This window comes from Lingula anatina, chromosome 1 (assembly GCF_051362555.1).
Source record: "Lingula anatina isolate TDL-2025a chromosome 1, LinAna3.0, whole genome shotgun sequence".
Classification (NCBI taxonomy): Eukaryota; Metazoa; Brachiopoda; class Lingulata; order Lingulida; family Lingulidae; genus Lingula; species Lingula anatina.
In genome coordinates this window covers 49,284,782-49,305,385 of record NC_141767.1, presented here as the reverse complement: position 1 = coordinate 49,305,385, position 20,604 = coordinate 49,284,782, and the positions used below count along the sequence as shown (strand labels likewise).

The window sequence follows — 20,604 nt, the reverse complement described above, 5'->3', positions numbered from 1 at the left end:
ATTACCAAGTGAAAAAAAAATCATTATACTGTCTGGTGGAACTTTGAGAAAAAAGTCCTAAATAAAGAAAATTCATTGTGTGTTGTTTTAATTAGATATTTTAATTAGATATGCAGTATTGTTACGGGGGAGCGATGAATGTACAAACACCATAAAAACTGGAATTATAGCTACATCTACTTCAACACTCGGGGTAGATATGGTTGCGATTGCCATTCTTGAGAATATACAAACCGTCTCCCTCCTCTCCCCGCCTCTCAATACACACACCTGGGAGAAAAGCTTTCAATAACCTTGTGTTGGTGTTTGTTTCTGCGTGTTGTGCGACTTTCTTTTACTGTGTGTGTGTCTGATGCGTGTGTGCGCACGCGTGCGTGCGTGCGTGCAGGCACATGTGTAGGTATTTTTGTCTTAACAGTTGATTGCAGCGATGAGCATCGTCAGCTTGGGTTAAGGTCTTTTTCATGTCACACAAAGTCTACTATAGATGAACTATCAGGGCGGAGTAAATAATGCAATAGCCGCGCGGAAGGAAAGAAATTTCAAGTTTAACATAGGTTTTGGGTGGCCGTGAGTCAAGTAGAAAAATGACAGATGCTATTGATGGCGCAATATGCTAGCAAGACCGATTTAAGAAGTTGTAAAGGTTTATTTCTTTCGTACAGACTGTAGCTAGTGCCTCGACAATCTCTCCTGCAGGTATGTATCTGGGTAACATCTGGAAAACTACTAGTATAAACAAACTATCTTTGACATAGGTATATGTATCTGTATCTTTATAAACCAATATCATACCTTAGCACCATCTAGCTTAAGGGGGCACATACACATCACTGATGATGATCTATCCCAAACCCACTCCAACCATGATCTATCCCAAACGCAGCCCAACCCCGCAACACGCTTTCTAGTGTGATCAGATGTGAATGAGACACCATGACACCATTCATAATAATGTAACGACGTGCACACAGTTTGGCTGAAGGTTGCATGCATGTGGTATTGTCTGTATAGTATATATGTAGTCCGAATGTCCCGTTGGCGGCAGATGCCAGAATTCAATCTAGTCGAAAGACATGTATGGCCGCATTAAACTACTGCAGCTACAAACGTATTCCTAGAATGCATTAGCCTGGCCTGCCTTCTAGCTACGTTACTAATATCTCAAATCTCTGCAATCAGGCAGAAAATTGCTCTAACCACAGGGTTTATATAATAACCGTGATATCAAGATAATATAACTACTGTCGTATAGGATTAGGTTCATTGCGCTTTGTCAGGTAATTTCTCAATGGATGAACATACCCAGGTAAGTAGGTGGACTTGCTGTAAGGTGTTCTTTTGCCTGTAGATCATGTTACGGTTTATCTGTATTTCGGATCGATGATTCTGTCCGTGAATGTCAATACCTGAGCTATGCGGACAAGTGACTTATCTAGCTTTTCATCTGCTCCTTGATTGTTGTTACTTGTTGAAACTGAAACATTGCGCTTCAAGAGATACTATACTATACTTCATATATTTAGTTGCATGTTACTAATGCACTTAAAAGTGCTTCTATAATAGCGTTTTATTGAAATATTTTGCTCTGATGTAATTTACGCCCTAGCAATTTGCGTGTCAGTATTCATTTTATGAAAAGTGATTGCTGTTACAAAGCCACAGAGAGTCGTTTTCAATTTATAAGAATATCCTCATATGCAGCAGTGCTTTCAAACGTACATCAACTCAAAGGTGTGTTCCATCACTGGTTTACATGGTCATTCAAGTTCTGATTTGCCATACGTTAAGGCTGAATGACTTCGTCAAAAGGTGCCGGGTACTGACGACTATATAGTAGACGTGGTAGAATATGTAGATTATTTTAGCTATTTTGATGCCGTAGTTTTTTTTTTCAGTAAAGTCTTATCCAGTTTCTTAAGTAATGGCGAGCGAAAATAAGATCATTCATACTCTTTAATATCTATATAAATTTTCAGTTTCGTGGAATATAAACAAGACGTTACAGATTAAGATATAAAGAAAAAAAGCGTAGGTCTACTAGTGGCTAAATGAGATATGATTATTATTGAAAACTATTCGATATGGCTGCATGTTTCTGCATATCTATACGGTAGAAGTCACGTGCTGAGATGATCAGCGGGTGTATGTTGCTGTACTCCTGGTTCCAGCTATTGCTTTCTTAGCGTTGTTTCCGGACTAGCCACAACAAGACCGTCGTCGTGGATTTTAATTATCCTTTTATACTGCTACTCTCAAGCCGCACACAGCGTTGCCGCTGCCCTTGGTCCATCTTATGATGTATGATGTGTCGAAGCACTGGCGCACCAAGAGGAAACATTGAGTAAAGGGAATGTAGATTGCGGAAAAGAGAGGCACATTTATCAGCTTTCACATTTTTAGGTTTTTTCGAATATACCGGTTAACCATATTATCACTTATCTGTTGACATACAAATACTTCTTAACCAGGCTATTTGGAGCAGTCCCGTCCAGGGAATAGATATCTACAAATTTTTGATATGTGTGAACGGACCAGGGAACCTTTACGATGCACGCTCTATTGTCCGTCACGCATTGTTCGATTTAAAATAACCTCGTTATACTGTATTGATATTCAGTTTCCGTTCACCATATCATCTCTTTTCACGCGATCAGTGTAAAAGCATCACATTGTTAAGGTTATTTTTGTCAGGTTGAAAGAATGAAAGATTGTCGAGGATGGTGATAGTATTGATTTATTGTACTTAACGATCAGTTTCTTCCCTAGGTATCTTCTTTCTTTTACGCTTTCAAGAATCTGTGCTTTTCTTATTTTTTAACATTAAATTTTCATTTGAGTAACTGGACAAAGTGCTTGTATCATTTGCTTATTGAATAGGCCTACTGTCTTAAAGCGGCAATTCCCAGTGTTACTTAATATTCACACAAAACTTAAAACTGAAGAAAACGTATTTTATATATAAAAAAAGTTCAGGTCTTTGTTGTACTTCGCCAGTGTTTTAATAATAATGAATATGTTCTGTATACCTTACAAATACAATAAAAAGTTAAATGGATTATTTTAGATTAAAAATTAATAATATTTAAAGTAAATAGAAAAATGTTTAATTATAGTGTTCTGTAAAGTATAAAATGGCAAATCATAAAACTTTTTAAAAGATAAGTCTTCAGAGCTTTTTTTGAAAAAATCATCTGCTGAGCTTTTATTCCTTAGTTCTGATTGTAACTGATTCCATTTAAACGGGGTCGCATATTCAAAAGAGTTTTCTGCAAATGAGAATGGCATATTTTAGATGCCCCAGGTATTCTTGTTAACAGAAGAAGAAATATTACCACTCTATTGAAGATCTAGATTTAACTATGAAGCATAGCCGGTGGAACTCTCTTGTAGATTAGATGACAGTAATAGTTCTTTTGACTATCTACCTGAGAATGATGGTATTTTAGGCCTTATCGTTGTAATGTGAGATGTTCAATTTTTTTCGGTTTATCATTACTTCAAAAACCTTGGTAGCCTGTGGTGTGAAAGAGTTCCTCGTGTGTGTCTTCCCTTGCAAACAATGGGTGACTTTTTCATACGAGCAGAAAGACAGAATTCCCACCATATTACTTTTGCAGACGAGTTCAAAGACATGCAGTGAACTGGTCAAGTATTTGGGTTTTTACATATGTCGCTGCAGGAGAAGATAGCTGGCTTAAATGCAATAAGTGGTCAGTTTCGTCATCTCTGAATAGCCGGTGTGAGAGAAATGGTAGTCCTAGGAATGGAAGTCCGGGATCCCATATGATGAGTACAGGTTAGGGTTAGTCGGAGAATTGGGGTTAGTATATGGGACGAATATCACCTGTGCAAAGTAATGGGAAACGGACTAAAGCTCCTAGCGGACTACCATTCCTGTCACACCGGCTAACCCCAACATGTACTTATCATATGGGACCCCGGATTTTCATTCCTAAGATTAGCATTCCTGTCATACCGGTCATTCAATGAATATTGTCAATAAAAAAATGCCAGCTTTCATGGCATTGTGATAGTCCATGTTCCCCACAAAAATTGACATTTTTCTAGATTAAAAGAAGGATATCCAGCTTTATTACTTTATATCTTTTCAGTCAAATCGATGGGAATAAACGACCAACCCCTATCTTATGTATTAAGTTTAGACTGAAACGTTGTTATGAAGTAATGTACTAGCTTTTGCTACCATAGATTATCTGAACACATTTTAAAGTTATTTTAGTAAATTTATGCGAGTTTTGAATAATATGAGTCAAGATACAAGGGCATGATACAAAGAGCCGTGCCATTAAGACCGTGCATACACAGAGCTATTGGGCTCACCAACCACAATGAGGGGCAACATTCGTCACGCTTCGTCTTTTTTTACACAACGTTAATCACAGTTATATACAGACTTTGATCAGCTTAAAGATCAACCTGATGTAAGTTTAAGTAGAAATTGCTAAAAACTGCGAATACCCTTACACCGATTCAGCGTTTAATTCTTTCAGAAAGGAGAGGACTTCTAAAATCCCAATGTCCATTTGGAGGGATTTTGCCACATAGGATACTTTGGCTTAATGAATGGCTGTTTCAAGTTTGTGACTCTCTCGATCTATGTTCAATGACAATTACAATTATCATACAACTTACTTAGACGGAAGGTTGTTAATTGCACTTCACATTTTGATAAAAATTGTCATATGTTTAACCAGAACGGTTATTAAATTTAGATAAATTTTATGGACTATCTTTTGCTGGTTAGCAGTATATCTTGACTTTGGCGGCGAATCAACAACTCAAATAGTTGGCAATATTTCACCTTTAGTGTTTGGTAGCGAGTGGTGTATTCATCTTGCGCGCTGCTCTTACGAGTTCGTGTCCAGTGACCACGGCTATAAAACTCTTCTTTTGTGTCACGCGAGCAAAAAAAAAAGCATCCTACATACTGTTAATTGGACAGACTGTTAGCAACGAATGCAAATTGAGTATACAAAGTTCAGGTCTACGAAACTTAATGAAGGGTAACTTTGCCAAAATGCTACCCTGAAGACGTGATATGTTTTTCAAAGGGCTGTGTTTAAATGTTGCTCGGTGCATAAAACATGATTTATCATAGAGATTTTGTTGAATGATTTAAACAGAGCTTTTATGATAACATTTGAAGCATAATCTTTATTTTGATTTTTAAACGTTAAAAACTTTAAGTAATGTGCATATTTAATTTCTCTGTGAAATTTACTGCCCTTTTAAATAGAATTAAAGGGTAAGGAACCTTTGCGTGTTAACAAGTTCTTAAAGCGCCTTTTGACCCATCAATCTTGTGACCTGTCTACAGCACAGATATAAGCTACTGTAGTGATCAGTTACAAATATTAAGAAATATTTTCTTTGAAAAAAGCACGTGCCCTGTATGCGCTTAGAAAGATTAATATGCATCCCTGTCATCCACATCCGAATAAGACTGTTTTAGCTTAACTGCCATATGGATGCTGGTACAATACGGGCCACTTATCTGACCATAACCTTAGCCCTTAGTTCTGACGTATTTCGTGTCCATCATATAAGTTTAGGGTCGACATATCGTGCATATAATATTCTACGACTCTAAAATATAGCTTATGACATGGTAACTTTATGCATTCAGTGTTTAAACGTATACAACGCGATTAAGCTCACGTGTGTCAGGTTCTAAAATCCAGTTTACATTTGCGATTTGAAGCGATAAATACTGAAACTCCATCCTCTGTATCGCTTCTGTGGTTGTTGTAAGTATAGAAAGCGTCTACTCTCTTTTTGTGCATTTTGTTACTTGATAGCAAACTTTAGAGAACGTTAATTAGCAGCACTTATCGACGGAGCCTGTAGGCGCATTGAGAGGGTTTGGGGGAGCTCCCTTTTCACTTTTCCAAATATACATTCTTGCTGCCAGTAGTATATTTTAAGACCTCGTAGAACGTTGAGAAGTAACTAATCAACAGGAGGCATGATGTAAGTGTTCTCGTTCAGTTCATGGTTGGAATTATTTGAAAATTGACTTTTTGTTAAAAAACATTTCTTCATTGCTGAAACTTCGATTTTATTGTGAAATAGACGGAGGATTCAATAAAGAGGAATGGAATCCGTTTGCACATTTTTCAACTTTTTTTGTGATTCAAAATTTTAGTAGTACACGGTGTCTGTTATGAAAGGCGGGTGGTGGGGGTGTGCAGTGGTACTAGTAGGTGCCATATCACAGGATCGTTCAGTCTCAAAAGCCTGCGATGATTATATGTTGTTCGTGTGCACAGGTTAAAAATAACCCTGTCTTGGGTAAAATTTTTGTCAGAGAATTTTGAAATATTTCAACGCCTTCGCTCTTCACAGCACAGGACTTGGCAGAGATCTCCTGCATGAGGAGCTATTTTTTTTATAAGATATGGCAGGCTCTATAGCCCCATTCACACCTACATGGTTAATCGAGATTAAGGGAATCGCGATTCTAACGCGCTTAGCTAAATTCACTTTTTTGCGTTCACACATGTAAAAACGAAATCGCGATTTACCTTGCTAGATCTGGTAATTGCAACTGCGCTCCCTAGGGGAGTCACGGTATATCCTGTTGATCATGCGCAGTAGCTGCCTTCAAGACCATGCTTTCGGTGTGTACGGTGTTATTTTCTGTTTAATACTCTCATCGGCCCAAATATTTAGTTATGCTGCCACTGAGTTTTCAGACCAGTAGGGCCTACGTCCTCGTGGCCATTTTGCTGACTGCTAAGAAACTTGAAATTGCGTGAACAGTTTCTTTTCTTTCACTTTCCAGTCGGCGAATAGATGCATTTAGCTAATGTTTCGTTTCAATTTATACCCGACATGAAATAAAATTTATTGTATTGTATTGTATTGTACTTAGGGCCTACGATATAAACTGTGCACGCGCCTAAGTCCTCAACTTCCGGTGTTAACATCGATCCCGTTCTCACTAGGAAATTTTATATCGCGATTTAAGTTTACATCGATAGAATCCACCTCTCGAGTAGGATTAATTTGAATCGCGATTTGGCGTCTCGACTGCGTTCACACTAGAAGCTTTACATCGATAGAATCGCGATTTGGCACTAATCGCGATTGAAAGTGTCTCGTGTGAATGGGGTTTATGACTTAAGACCCAGTACGTGTAGTGCCCCAGAGGCCTATGAATTAATGTTTGCGTAGGTTGGTTAATAAATCTGTCTACAAGTGCTTCAAGTTGCCAAAAGTAAAAGAAATACATCCCTTTTGCCTTTTTTTAATCAAATACAAAACAAAAACTAGTTTGGCTTCAGGGTCCTGGATTCATAATACGTTCGTTTTGCATCTAAAAATGTCTCAGCATACTTTTTCTTGTTTACGTCCAAGTTTTCTATTTAAATGTTCATTGCATTCTTGCCGAATGAAAAGTTCTAGTTGGCTCCTCCCATCCAACTCGGCAACACATGTTCGCCTCCAGCCAAGAACTGCTGATAAAGCCAAGCAAGAGATCGATTCACATTGATTGTAAATAAGCCTTCAATTTACTTCTTCATTTCAAATTTGGCAGAAAAGGAGGTATTACGATGTTCTGATCTTAGAATCACCGTTCCGCGATATTATGATATCAGAAAGATTTGTTCCCATTGCGCAACTTAGACCCGACAGCACAAATACAGCTTTAAAGCAGAATACACAAGAACAACATATTATTACCGCACGAAGAAAAGGAACAACAAGAATCTAGAGGATTACGTAGTTTCTCTGTTCCAAATAGAATTCATATAAGTCTTGATTTATGGATAAGATTTATAAGGCAGTCAGCAGAGTAGAACAACGCTCGGTGAATTGTAGCTCAGGAACAATCCGGAGAATTTGGGTCGTTAAAAACCATCAAGATGCAGACGGACTCTGCAAGTTTGCCTCGAATACCGAGCTGTTTCCCAGTGGGCTTTTTACTTAGTTACCGCCAAGATCGGACTTCAATTATCTGATTGAGCCTAATTGTATATTGATGACTTCATCCCGTTAGCTCGCGTAGTACTGTGGCTCGGTTGTGTACTGTCAGCTAGATCAATCCGAGAAAAGGCGTTGTAAGAACTCCAGATTTGTATTCAATGGTATTTGCTGTACAGTGGGAGCATATCGGTTCATGCGAAAGATGTTGTTCAGTGGATGGCGCGATTTCACAGCCATCTGAGCGTGAAGTTACGTAACACAAGCAACTTGTCGCGCATGCTTTAAGCCTCCATTCGCCCTGGTGCAGCCATTAAAAAGCGGAACTCGGGTTGGACAGGTAGGACACGGTGCGTTATATCTCTCCAATGTAATGGCAGTTAAATACGATTTAATATGTGCAGTGATTTCAGAAATTTCATTTCGTGGATAGAAAGGGAAATCACAAAAAAAGTTGAAGACCTTAAAAAGACTCGAGTCTTAAATATAGATTCATCAGGCGTGGTATTTCGGTTATTTATATATGTGCTTGACTATAATTGTTTTGTGGGTTTAATTTAGATTTGAGATTAAGTAACACAACAAGTGAAAGGTGGACCGAACGTGCTTAGACTTTTTGCATCCCAGCGAGCGAGACACAGCTGAAGTTTGTGAAATCGAGTGATGAAAGCCATCATAGTGACTGTTATAAGAGCTGCAGTATGTAGTCCTTGCATGTACCATAAAATCATTACTCGTTACCCGCCGTTGCGATTTATCCAAAGAGCCCAATTAAGCTTTAAGAAGGCTCAGAAAAGTCTGGCTTGTCTCCTGTTGTCCTGAATATACCCAGGGTTTGTTGCTTAAAATCAATTCAAGCAATGTATGCAGTAAACGCGCACAATGCTGGAAAGCAAAGGTTAGAAATTTGGCTGGGAATTACTTCAGTAGTTTGTTTTCATATAGCACCAGATACACCTGTCCGTAACGTTAATATGTCGGTTACACTATCATAGCCCTTGGGTTTTCTTCTAATCAGTGAGAAATCTAGAATATCTGCCGTGTACAAATATATTCCATTAGACGTTTGAGAAAAGTACGTGTACCCCCCCCCCCCAAAAAAAAAAATCCCCATCGCCTATATATACTCAGTTCTATTCAGCGTAAATCGCTTGCGTTTATTTCTTAATTGTGCACACTTTTGTATATGATGAAACGCTACTGAAAGCCCTACAGACTAAAGATCTCGGTGAGGGCACGTTTTACTAAAACATTAGAAATACTGATATGTATTTTCTTTTCACGCTATTTGCTCGTAGTAATGCAATTTCTTCTATACACATGGTCAATGACCACTGAAGAAACAAGAAAAAAGACATTCGATCTTTTAACGGATTAATGTCCGTTTACTGGAACATGTATTCAATTGGTCAGTATTACTTTCTGTCCGATTTCATTAAAGCCTATTAGAAATGTCTGGGTAGTTAAATTCATTTCACCCAGTCAGGCAGGCATCTGTTATTTTCTAAAATCTGACTTACGACTGGACAAGGCAAAGAACGGAAGACCGGCCTCAACCCTGTATTCAAAACAGCTCAACTTTTAACCCGAAGAGATGCGCTTGAGGCCGGGCTTTAAATCGTCCTAGAATCATCAATACTGTATCGTACGATGTGGAATTGAGTCCAGTTTAATTTGATAAGTTGCATTCATGAATATCTTACACGCATGACTCTCTTAAGAGTTATCTGGACGAAAGTCATAGGAGTGGAATGGAAAAAATAAATCATTTGACCAATAGTCTTCCCGTTTTGATTGGTTAAATGCCAATGACTGCTGCCTGAGAATTAGTTCGACCTTGTCTTACCTTTTTCCTACATGATGCACGGGTTATTTATCGAAACTTAACACTAGGAGCATAGTTATGTAATACAGTACACAATGTTATGTTAAGTAAATATCCCACACCTGCCTTTCTTATAATACAGGGTGTGGAGGAGTTGGTCGCGGTTTATTTTGCTAAAAATGCAAGGCAGTGGAAGACTGAAAAAACACGGAGCTTAGGTCTAACATGATGCGTACCAAGGGAACATTACGTTATTAAGAAGTCAATCATTTGGCCTTTTAAGCACCTGGGGTTGCTTCTTATTGCTTTTATCTATATGACAGGGATCGAAATTCAGTAATAAGATGATTTAGACTTCATATCGTAGATCAAAGATAGCAGCCCAAGACTGTAAGTTCAAGATTTTGTGTATGGATGGGCCCGCATGGATAATAGTGCATGCTGAAGGTCTGGTTTTGTTATCAAGGTTTGTTGAATTGGTCTTGAAACATATAAACATACTAGTTTGAGGATCTGGTGAAATTTAGGAAATGTAGATTTTGTAGAGTGCATGCTTGATGGCTTATCTTCATACACTTCAATTCGAAACCGAATCGCCTTGGTGGCCATCTTGAATCTGTGCCACTTGAGTCCAAATTGACAGCGTACGCAAACATAATAGCATGGATTCAATGTAGTAAGAGGAGACTGCAATCCAAATATTTTGATCAAATTGTGTATTCTTTTGATCTATTTGTCGTTCATATAAAATGTTTATCGTCTGTTAGGTAGATAATTTTAAGTTTTAAGCTTGCAATCCTTGTAAAGACGGCAGGAAATGGATTTTGGTTGCCACTAAAAAGTCTGAATTTGGGCAAAACAAAGAGTCTGGATGTTATTATTTGTCCAAAAATCCACAACTTGAAATCCATTTCAGTGGTGAATAACTTAAGTACTACATGTATGTTTTTCGTGATTTTTTAAATTCATTCGTTTTTCATAAGACGAATTTAAGAATAAATGAAAAATCTACAAAATGACAATCTTTTATATTTTGTTCCCATCAAAAAAAATCTAATTTTGTTTAAAATGTCCTGGAACTATCTGGAAAATAAGTATTCAAGAACGTTCTGAAATATGTATTTTCTGTCTATACACAACAGTCTGAAATTTGTTTCTGTTGGTGGCCATCTTGGATTTATGATGTAAAAATCTAAACAGATAGTTTTAGACAAAGTGTATAGTGTAAGTAGTTTTGTATTGACGTAGGTGAGGTGGGGGCGTTTTTTTTTTTTGTTTTTTTTTTCTTCACATTTAGGCTGGCAACCTCCTGTGTTAAAACGTGCCCTTCAGTGTTTTTCAAATTATCAGGGAATTACAGAGAAATGATTGATATAACACTAGAGAAGATACTTTTATATGCAGCAAAATTGATCAGACACGAAAACAGTGTCAAAGGGTGTGCCCTCTAAACTAGCCCACCCTAATGCTTCTTTAGGGGTCAGCGCGCGGATGTTAAGGCCAGCGTTACACTATGGTCCAAACTCTGTTCTATCTCCGTGATCTACTGGTGGCCATGCTGGGGGCTTAATACTGAATGACATCATATACCTGAGGTAATCTTCTGTTTACGTACTCAAGCACTGGGCGAGGTGTGAGGTAAGATTGTTTATTAATGCAGGTGGTAGGGCGAATACTAGCGCCTATAGTCAGATTACAAGTTTATTTTTTGTAATGAAGACAATTAAGTTTAATTACTCTTGCCAGGATGTATGCATGTATATATTGTTCAAAATGGGACCTCCTCACTATCCGTTTCAGGTTTTACCCATTCAGTTAGACTGCAACTTTCCTCCATTTCTTAATTGATCAAGTGATAAATACATATCCTTAACATACTGGTATATACGAGCCAACTCTGTATCAATTTATATGGCATACACATGTAGCCATTTTGACTTATATGTATGGCAGGAGCAGACTTCCTCAATGTGAGCCTTCGGAGGTCCTGTCATTTTCCAAACTGATAAATTGAAGATAGATACCTAAAAGGTGCAATTGAAAGCTACGACATAGGTGCACTAGTTAATTGCACTTGAAATCGCACTTTTCTATAAGTTTCTTTAAGGTCAAATTGGAACACCATAGAGGGAACAGAAAGTGAAGTTTTGACTTATTACCATGTAGTTAAGAGGGAGGCACAGGAGGACGTTTCACTCAGATATGCTATTGCTCGAATATTTGGATAGCTTAGTGTATAGGTTTTCCATTATTTTTATTTAACTTGGACTAGAGCTCTTGCGAATATATAAACAACGTAGAAATGCGAAACTTTAGCTAATTGATTAAGTTAGGGGATGATAGACAAAAGTGATATGCGACTGCACTGTATTGTGCTTAACGTAGAGTGTTGTGACTTTTTTGGGAGGTGGAACTAGACTTCCCATATACATCACCGAAATGTGAGCCTGTGAGAGGAAGATCATTTTAAAAACATACCTCACCTGTCTTTAGTCAGAACTTGTACAAATAACTTCACATATTCATCATCTCAAAAGGAGATGCATCAATTTCTGGCATTTACTGATCATTTTCCTGTCAGTCTCTTGCTGCATATCGCTACAGGGCTTCCTGATGGTGTTCGGGAGAGGTTCTGGTCGGGCAGGGGTAGGTTGTAGACTTATTACAATATCTTATCTGTAAACTGACTAACTAAGCTGTACAATGTAGGTAGGGCGACATTTTCCAACGTGCGGTCTTCATATTTTAAAATGACGGAATATCTGCCTCACAGATTTATGATAGTTACCATCATAGTTTTTGCAAATAGTAATAATAGTGGTGTGGAGAAATGACATGTAAGGTCTACTTTTGCTACGGCCAAAATTCGGGAGGTGACAGTCTTATGATGCTAATAATGCACCTGCCTATGCATTCGTCTGTCTGCATATTGCTTTCCATCACTGTATGGTACCTCGTTCACTTTGATAGTCAATTGTGGATTTATTCGTAGATAGACAGGTCTGTCTGTCCTGTTGAACCGACGAGATTTTTCCCTGCATTGGTTCAGAATAATTAAACCAAAGTAAGATATAAAGCCGCTGCCAGGATTCAATCATGGCGAAATTGGGCTTGATGGAGCTACCTAAGTAGTCCGGAATATCTTGTAAACTTATTAAGTTAAGGCAATGTGTTTTGCTTTTTCGTTAGTATATTAGATTAACATGCAGGCTCGTTGTCGGGTCGTTAGGACAGTCCGGTTAAATTTGTTCAGGCGAAAGCAATGTTGTAGCTTAAAGGTAAAATTATTACGACGCAAGATACATGAAAAGAACAAATTACTTCTCAAAGCTCCCTCCACGTGACTGATAAATGAGAAAATAGAAAGTCGACCTTTTTGTGCGCCAATAATGTTTTGGAAACGGCACAATCTTATTTTGAAATATTAAATAGTCATGCCAGTACACCTGGATCAACTGCGTGAAAAAGAACAAGCGACTCCGGTGAATTTAAGCTCTATGCCCCCCCCCCCCCCAAAAAAAAAAGGGGGGGGGAGGGAGCACTCAACCAATTATTTCTCATTTTCAACGAGTTTTTTCAACATTCAATTAACAAAGCCATGTGAAATATTTCATAACTTCAGCGAATTAATGCAAAACATTACTTAATTTGTGATAATGAATTAATTCAAGCCATTACGCTAAGAACAATGTTCAGGTGTATTATTTCAAAGTGTTCTCACACTGCTTGGTGCTATTTACTATCCTCAGTGTTGTCTGCACTCAACATTTTATTCAAACCATCACAAACTGAAAATTGTAACAACAACTAAACATGAGATATATTACAATGAAATGAGCTTAAGGAAGAATATATCATGACCTGCGGGTCTTTTTCTATAGATAGTCAGGTGAATGATTGCAAAAGGAATCGCAAACCGTATACTGAATCTGTCAAAAAGCCTTATATAACCAGTATAACAAGCTTATTTTGCAATTTCATATAAAAGCGTTATAAGATAATGTGATCACAGGAATGAGGGTGGGTTAAGGGGGGGCACTATCTTGTTCCCTAATTTACAGATAGGTGTGGCTTGATGGGAGACGCAAAGGGCTTCACAAGTACCAGTTTAAATATCTAAGCCCTTTCCCCATTTTCCTCCTCTTCTTCTTCTTCTTATTCCCTCTGAGTTTTGCCTTGATGCGGTAATTTCATTTCCAATTCGAGAAGTCATAAATGACATGTAAAAAGAAACAGGCATGTAAGGTAAACTGTGTTTGTTTGGTCTGCAAAAACTGACCATTATAATATAAGCAGGTAGGAAGTATTGTGGGGCAAGAAAGCGAATGGCTGTGTGGATATTGTTGTCGCTGGTCGGCTGTTTGTCCAGCCGAACTGTTCCTCGATTATTATTAGTTTATTTCAGCTCGCTGACCAGAGGGCTAATCCACCGGTATTGTGTGCTGCTCGTTGGTACAGTGTAATGTAAATAGGGTAATGAGAGATCCCTACTGCTATGTATCCAATAGAAGGTAGAAAATGTAACTGTAGTCAGTCTGACAGAGGGGGAACGGCCATGAATTTTTTTTGAAGAAAGTATATTTGTTTATTTTGCAAACATTAGAAAAACATGCGTCGAATTTTGTCTCATTGCCAGTACAATATGAACTGAAAAATAAGACATTTCATTGAAGAGGGCTTCGGTTTAGTGTACGATGTGAATAACAACATATTCGTAACTCTTGAATTTTGGTCAAATAAATGTTTGGAAGATTTGAGTTGCTTTAAATTCGGAAATATTAGTTCATTTACTAGCCTTTCAGTCAATATAACTTTTTGTTGTTGGCGTTATTAAAACGCCTGATCGGCAATTCAATTTCATACGCACTGGTGTAATATCAATTGTGTGTAATGCACTTAGTCTGCTAGTAAGGAAAGCTAAAGAAAACAAATTGATTGAAATAAGAGAAAACAAGCAGAATAATACATGCTACGGGCTGCAGTCAGCTGCAAGGAGGTCAGTGACGTGTCAGTGTGTTGTCGCATGGTTATTAACACACTCATATTGGAGAGGGGTCTGCACCTTGGTCACTCTTTATTGAAATTCTTAAACTTATTTTTAGGATAATTCGACAGAAATAGTTTTCGTGATTAATTAGGTGAACATGAATATAACAGGGATAAAAGTGCTGTAATTTTAATACAAAAGGGATTTACTACACGGCCATAGTGTGCACATTTACTTCTACTTGTTTTATAGTGAAATTAATTCGCTTAATACGTTTTGTCAGCTGTGAAGGAAGTAATACATTATTTTACTCTGCATGAAAAACTATCAAGATGTCGTAAAAACTATAACAATATTTTACGCATGTTTTAAGGTTGGCACGGTGATTTTTCTTATAGCATAACCGTAACATAAGAAGTTATGTTGGGTATTATTGTGGACGAATTAGATATGACTGATAATGTGACAGTTGGAGAGGAGAGAGATGGAGTCGTCGGTGAACTATAAATCTCAGTTGCAAAGATAAATGGCAAGGTAGCGATGTAATCGGTCTTGGTATAATTCAACCCACCACACGCATGTTTCATACACGTATACTATATATGTGGGACTGCGGTTTTGGTAGATGCTGGTACTAGTTCTATTTGATTTGGTCGTTTGTACCATGTGAACAAATCAATATTGATGCTGTGTTTTCCATTTCAGATAGCGTAAATCCATGGTAGGGGCAGAGAGGGCTACAGAATCGTGCAAAACCAGCCCGCCCTTGCTTGCACCCACAGGTCGATAAACTGGGTTGTCTGCGCGTGAGCTTGACAATCGATCTGACAACATTGCCTGTGGAAAGTTGTCACCTCAAGGAGTTATGGACGTCTGAAACGTCGTGATTTTATTTAATGATGCCACCAGAAGGCTTAGGTCCGGTGAATGGAACTCCTTTGCTCTACCATAACTCAACTCCGTACAATGATGAAGTGGAAACGATTATCAGTCTCACCACTGACGTTGAAGGAGAATTGCTGCAATACATAACATACAATGATACAAGGCATAATTATTCCTACACTGCGACTGAGAGTAACTCAACGAACAGCACAATGCCAGTCCCGTTACTGAACTACCCGGTGTGGCAAGCCGTTCTTATCTCTCTTTGCTTTGCTGCCCTGATCATAGGGACAGCGGTAGGGAACATACTGGTCTGTATGGCCGTGGGGCTGGTCAGACGACTACGGACTCCGTCAAATTTGCTCATTGTTTCTCTTGCCGTGTCGGACCTCTTGGTAGCTCTTCTAGTCATGCCGTTATCGGCACTTTATGAGCTCCAGGGAAGGTGGACGTTAGGACATCAAATTTGTGATATGTGGACATCACTAGATGTACTACTGTGTACGGCTTCCATACTTAATCTATGTATGATTAGTGTTGATCGCTACTTTGCCATTACTAGACCACTTCAGTATGCCATGAAAAGGACACCAAAGCGTATGGCCATCATGGTCAGCATGGTCTGGATCGCCTCCGCTCTCATCAGCATCGTTCCTCTGTTCGGTTTCAGGAAAACAAACGAACGCGGGACAGATGGACAATGTATCATAAATCAGTCCATATTTTACCAGATCTATGCAACTCTTGGTGCCTTCTACTTACCGCTGTCAGTTATGATCATAGTGTACTTTAAAATATACATGGTATCTCTACGGCTTGCGGAAGCGGACCACCGTTCCGCTGCCACCAGTTCAATTTTGGGACAGGAGGCCTTACTAAGACCTAAGTTATCGAATGAGGAAAACCATAACTGGCCAACCACGACACCCAATGGGGACCTGACGCTCAAGGTGAAAAACAACGAGGACACTTACAAACAAATACAGCATCACATAAATGCCAAAGTTCAGTCGAAGTCGAAGTCACATAGACCTTGGAAATTTCTTAAGAAATGTCCTTGTCGATTCCGAAGGATAAAATCTCATCATAGAGAGAGCAAAGCGACAAAGACGCTGGGAGTTATTATGGGTGGTTTTACATTGTGTTGGCTTCCATTTTTTATATTAGCTCTCGTTCGGCCTTTCTGTGGAGATTCGTGTTTTATACCCAATTGGGTGACATCACTTCTCACTTGGCTTGGATACGCCAACTCTTTCTTTAATCCAGTCATTTACGCCAGGTTTAACAAAGAATTCAGGACGCCCTTCAAGGAGATTTTATGTTTTAGGTGTAAAAATATCAACACACGCGTTCGTTCTGAGAGCTATGTACAACAATACGGGAGCCCGGAAGGGTTTCACTCTCATGCTCATTCCGTTCATAGATTATCGATACAACATAGCCCAAGACTTGCGGGCGGAACCTCAGCGGCCACTGTAGTGAAATTAAACGATAAAGGACATCCGTCAGTGGTGAAATACACCAACGGCGGAACACAAGAACATCCAACAGAACAAACAGAAGAATCGAAACTCTGAACATTGCAATGCAACATTTGGTCCCTTTAGCTTTAGCCCCTGTTCCTGGCTCTTTCTAACACCGATAAGCTTGGATGGGGCTATCATATATGTCTGTCTGTTTGTCTGTCTGTCTATCTGTCTGTCTGTCTGTCCAGCTGCCCCCCACCCCCTTTTTGTGTTTACATACGTTACTTTAAAGTTAAGAATAGGTTTTTGGAAATATTCTTTAGTTGTTATACAAGACAGTGTGCAATCTGTCAAGTAGTTATTTTTATTTTTCGTCGTTGAACATCTATCTGCTTCTTGTTACTCCTTTCTAATTCATAAAAGAGAAATCATTCTTCTTTGTAGCGCTGGAATCCTAACTGAAAAGTATATCAATAGAATGATCTATCAAATATCGGTTAAAGGGATAACAACTCTTCATTTTAGTGGGGAAAGTGCCGAATTTTCCTGGGGTAAAAGACGATTTTTCCCAAAATTCTCAATGGTTAATGAGTCCGTTCCGACAATTAAAGTTAGTCGATTGTTTTTTAAAGTGTTTTTTTGTAATAATCTCTTAAGAGATTATTACAGAGAAGAGTCATCTATGAAGAGCCATTTGGTCCGATGACAAGCACAGATTTCAGAATAATTTGGATAACCGCAGTTTTGGTGGTGCAATAGAATTTATTATATTTCTGTATGTTGTTTACAATGCATTTATTGTGTAATTTTGAATCTCATATGAAGAGTTGTTATTCGTTTAAGTACAAGGTATCAGTCGTTGCGTTTTTAAAATTGCAGCTTTACTAAGGGAAACATTTTCAAAAGATTGTGGATTTTAAGTGCATCTGCTGGTAAAGTATTTATTTAATCATTTGTTTTTATTTATTTGTTTATTTGCTTGTATTTTTGTTTGATTGTTTGGATGTTATTTATTTATTTATTTATTTATTTATTTATTTATTTTCCATCATTATTTTCGACTGGACATTTTTCAGGATACCACACAACTTAAACTTGATCTCGTTCTTATTCGTCATATTTGTAACCTTTGGCCCACTGCCTGTGTACCATAGAATAGTCAAATTCTTATCTTTGTCAAGAACACCATTTATTTAAGCTAGCGTAAATTGGTGGTGTCTTCTTCTTCGATGGCATACATGTATGTGTAAAAATGATTCGGGACTTTTTAGACATGAGATTCATTATATGATGGGCTTTCTAAGTTCATAAGTCGGGGGAAATGTTGTTTAAGATTCCCCGTAGAGTAATCTATGTTTGAAGATATTTGTAACAATAATAAGTTCTCAAAAAGCTGCTGAAATTAATTTTGTTGGATCTTGTAGTCTTACATTTGTATGACTAGTGTTAGTTAAAGACCGTGTTATATGTGCAAATATTAAGTAACTTATGGTTGTTGTTTACTTTTCGGAGATGTACGCATGAAGAGGGTTATCAGTGTAGAGCTTTTAATTAAACGAATGCTACTGAAACTTAAAATGGACTTTTCACATGAACCTACGTTCTGCAGTCCATGTACACAGATGCATACAGCCAAACATACCTGACTTGCTGCAGAAAACTATTCTGGCAGGGAAGGGTGATGTCATTTATATTTTTTCATTTCTTTTTTTTCTCTTTTTTTATTTCATTCAAAAGATTATGTAAATATTGATAATCAGTTGATATTAATAGATGGATATTTCAATGATTTCATCCTTTAGAAGAGACTACGTGGGCCTCATATGCAGTAGGCTAAACCAAAGAGATAGATCTCATTGGCTTAACCAGGTGAATCTGGCTAACAGCTGAGTTTCGTGCAAAACCCCAAACTGTTAATATAAACTGATACTAAATCCTTCAGACTCCATTCAGGTGAAGATTTTCCCTTCGCTGTGTTCTTGAGAGGCATACCTTGAAGCATACATTAATCCAGCAGTAGTGAACCGAGAAATCTCTGTATCTAATAACCCTTGCCCTTCAAAATAGGGTGTAGCTGGGTCCTGGCTGCTAGGTAAACATAATTTCTACAACACTCTCGCGGGTCAGCAAAATACAAAAAGCCGGCTTCTGTGCTGAAAAAAAAACGAATTGCATCAATTCTTCGATAAGTGCAATTGAGGGCATTCGATTGCTGTTTGACATTAATGATTTTCAAAATAAGGAGCACAGCCCTTTTTTCTTTCTTGGCCTAAAGGAATAAAATGGCTCTAAAATTCACACCTGCAGAGTGCAAAGATCGGTTATTGGTTGGGTAAGGGATGGCAGTTCTAACTTTATAAAAAGAAATGTGAATGACTTATGCAAATTTATCATCAGAATATCCTTTATCCATGGCAATAGGCCTACACGACAACTTGTCTGACAAATAACCATGCATTTAAGGACGTTAGAAAACCATGTAAGACTAGCTTTTCATCTTTCTTAACTTCCACGTACAATATACATTCGATCCGGCATCAAACGATCGGATGGCAGTCGTTAAGTAATGGAAATTCCTGGGGTTTGTACTTTATTTAGAATCCTTGCTAATACCAAATGAGAGTAGCGCTTAAATCTGTTTTCATATAACCCATTAATGCAAGACAATCGTATATGAATGTTTATTTTAATATCTACACCAATAATTTTGACAAAAACACTTGTAAAAGTCAGGGGGATAAACGTACTTTCAGTGGGTGAATCTACCTTAATCTTGTTAGATTCCAAGCGCATGCTCTAACAGTGATCAGATCTGGATAGTTGCTCCTAGGATCGGCGAAGACTGTAAACAAAATCCCTTTTGTACATGGCACATCCAAATACTTGAGATGCAGCATTCGATAGTCATAGCTTACTTGCGCAAATTCGATTATGTCACCCACTCGTAATGTAATTACACAAAGACTTTTCGAAGTGTAGTGCGATTGCCACGATAAATTATCCGCTCCGGTAAAACGCATATCCTAATCCCCAAACATGCCCTTATCTGTACACGTAATGAATTTTAATGCCAATCAGGAAGTTGAACGTCTTCAAGTCAGTCAATTTAAATGTACCTTAGCGCTCAGTGCATTAGTTCAGTGCGCAAATCACGATCAGGATTAGCAGGGTAACGTATCAAATAGCAAATAACACGTATAATATTCAGATATCATAGCCTTGAGTTGTTACTTGTTTACTCCACTGGTCTTGACCCTTACCTGTTCACTTACATCAAGAGTGTTGTGATCTACCTATGGCTGTGTTAACAGTTTAAAGCAGGCGCCGATGCACTCATTTGGTCACCTCATACCGCAGGTTGCGTTTTCGAGAACCATGCAGAAAAGGTGATTATATATTATTCCTGACAGAATGCCACAGATTTTGGTTGTAACATCAGTACAGATATATTTCTGTTGTTAGATAACCATTAGGTATACTTCAACACCTTA

General features: G+C 38.1%; 1 protein-coding gene and 1 long non-coding RNA gene across 10 annotated transcripts in view; one reads left to right on the top strand and one right to left on the bottom strand.

The window, feature by feature from the left end:
- Positions 1–18,507, top strand: part of LOC106150463 (5-hydroxytryptamine receptor 1A-alpha) — a 50,472-nt gene extending 31,965 nt beyond the window's left edge. For 4 of the 9 annotated variants that reach the window (XM_086999087.1, XM_013523311.3, XM_013523306.3 and 1 more), the window contains exon 2: positions 15,468–18,507. In XM_086999087.1, the coding sequence (XP_086855213.1) occupies positions 15,659–17,224 (1,566 nt within the window). In that variant the 5' untranslated portion in view covers positions 15,468–15,658 and the 3' untranslated portion in view covers positions 17,225–18,507. Of the gene's footprint in view, positions 1–7,227; positions 8,301–9,901; positions 10,242–11,143; positions 11,414–15,467 lie in introns of those variants that run through there. The other 5 variants (XM_013523305.3, XM_086999086.1, XM_086999085.1 and 2 more) reach the window with 5 other exon arrangements.
- Positions 18,120–20,604, bottom strand: LOC147764420 (uncharacterized). Its single transcript, XR_015331707.1, has 2 exons — positions 19,880–20,604; positions 18,120–19,266 (listed from the first exon to the last, which is right to left on the bottom strand). It is a non-coding gene; the product is annotated as an uncharacterized LOC147764420 (long non-coding RNA).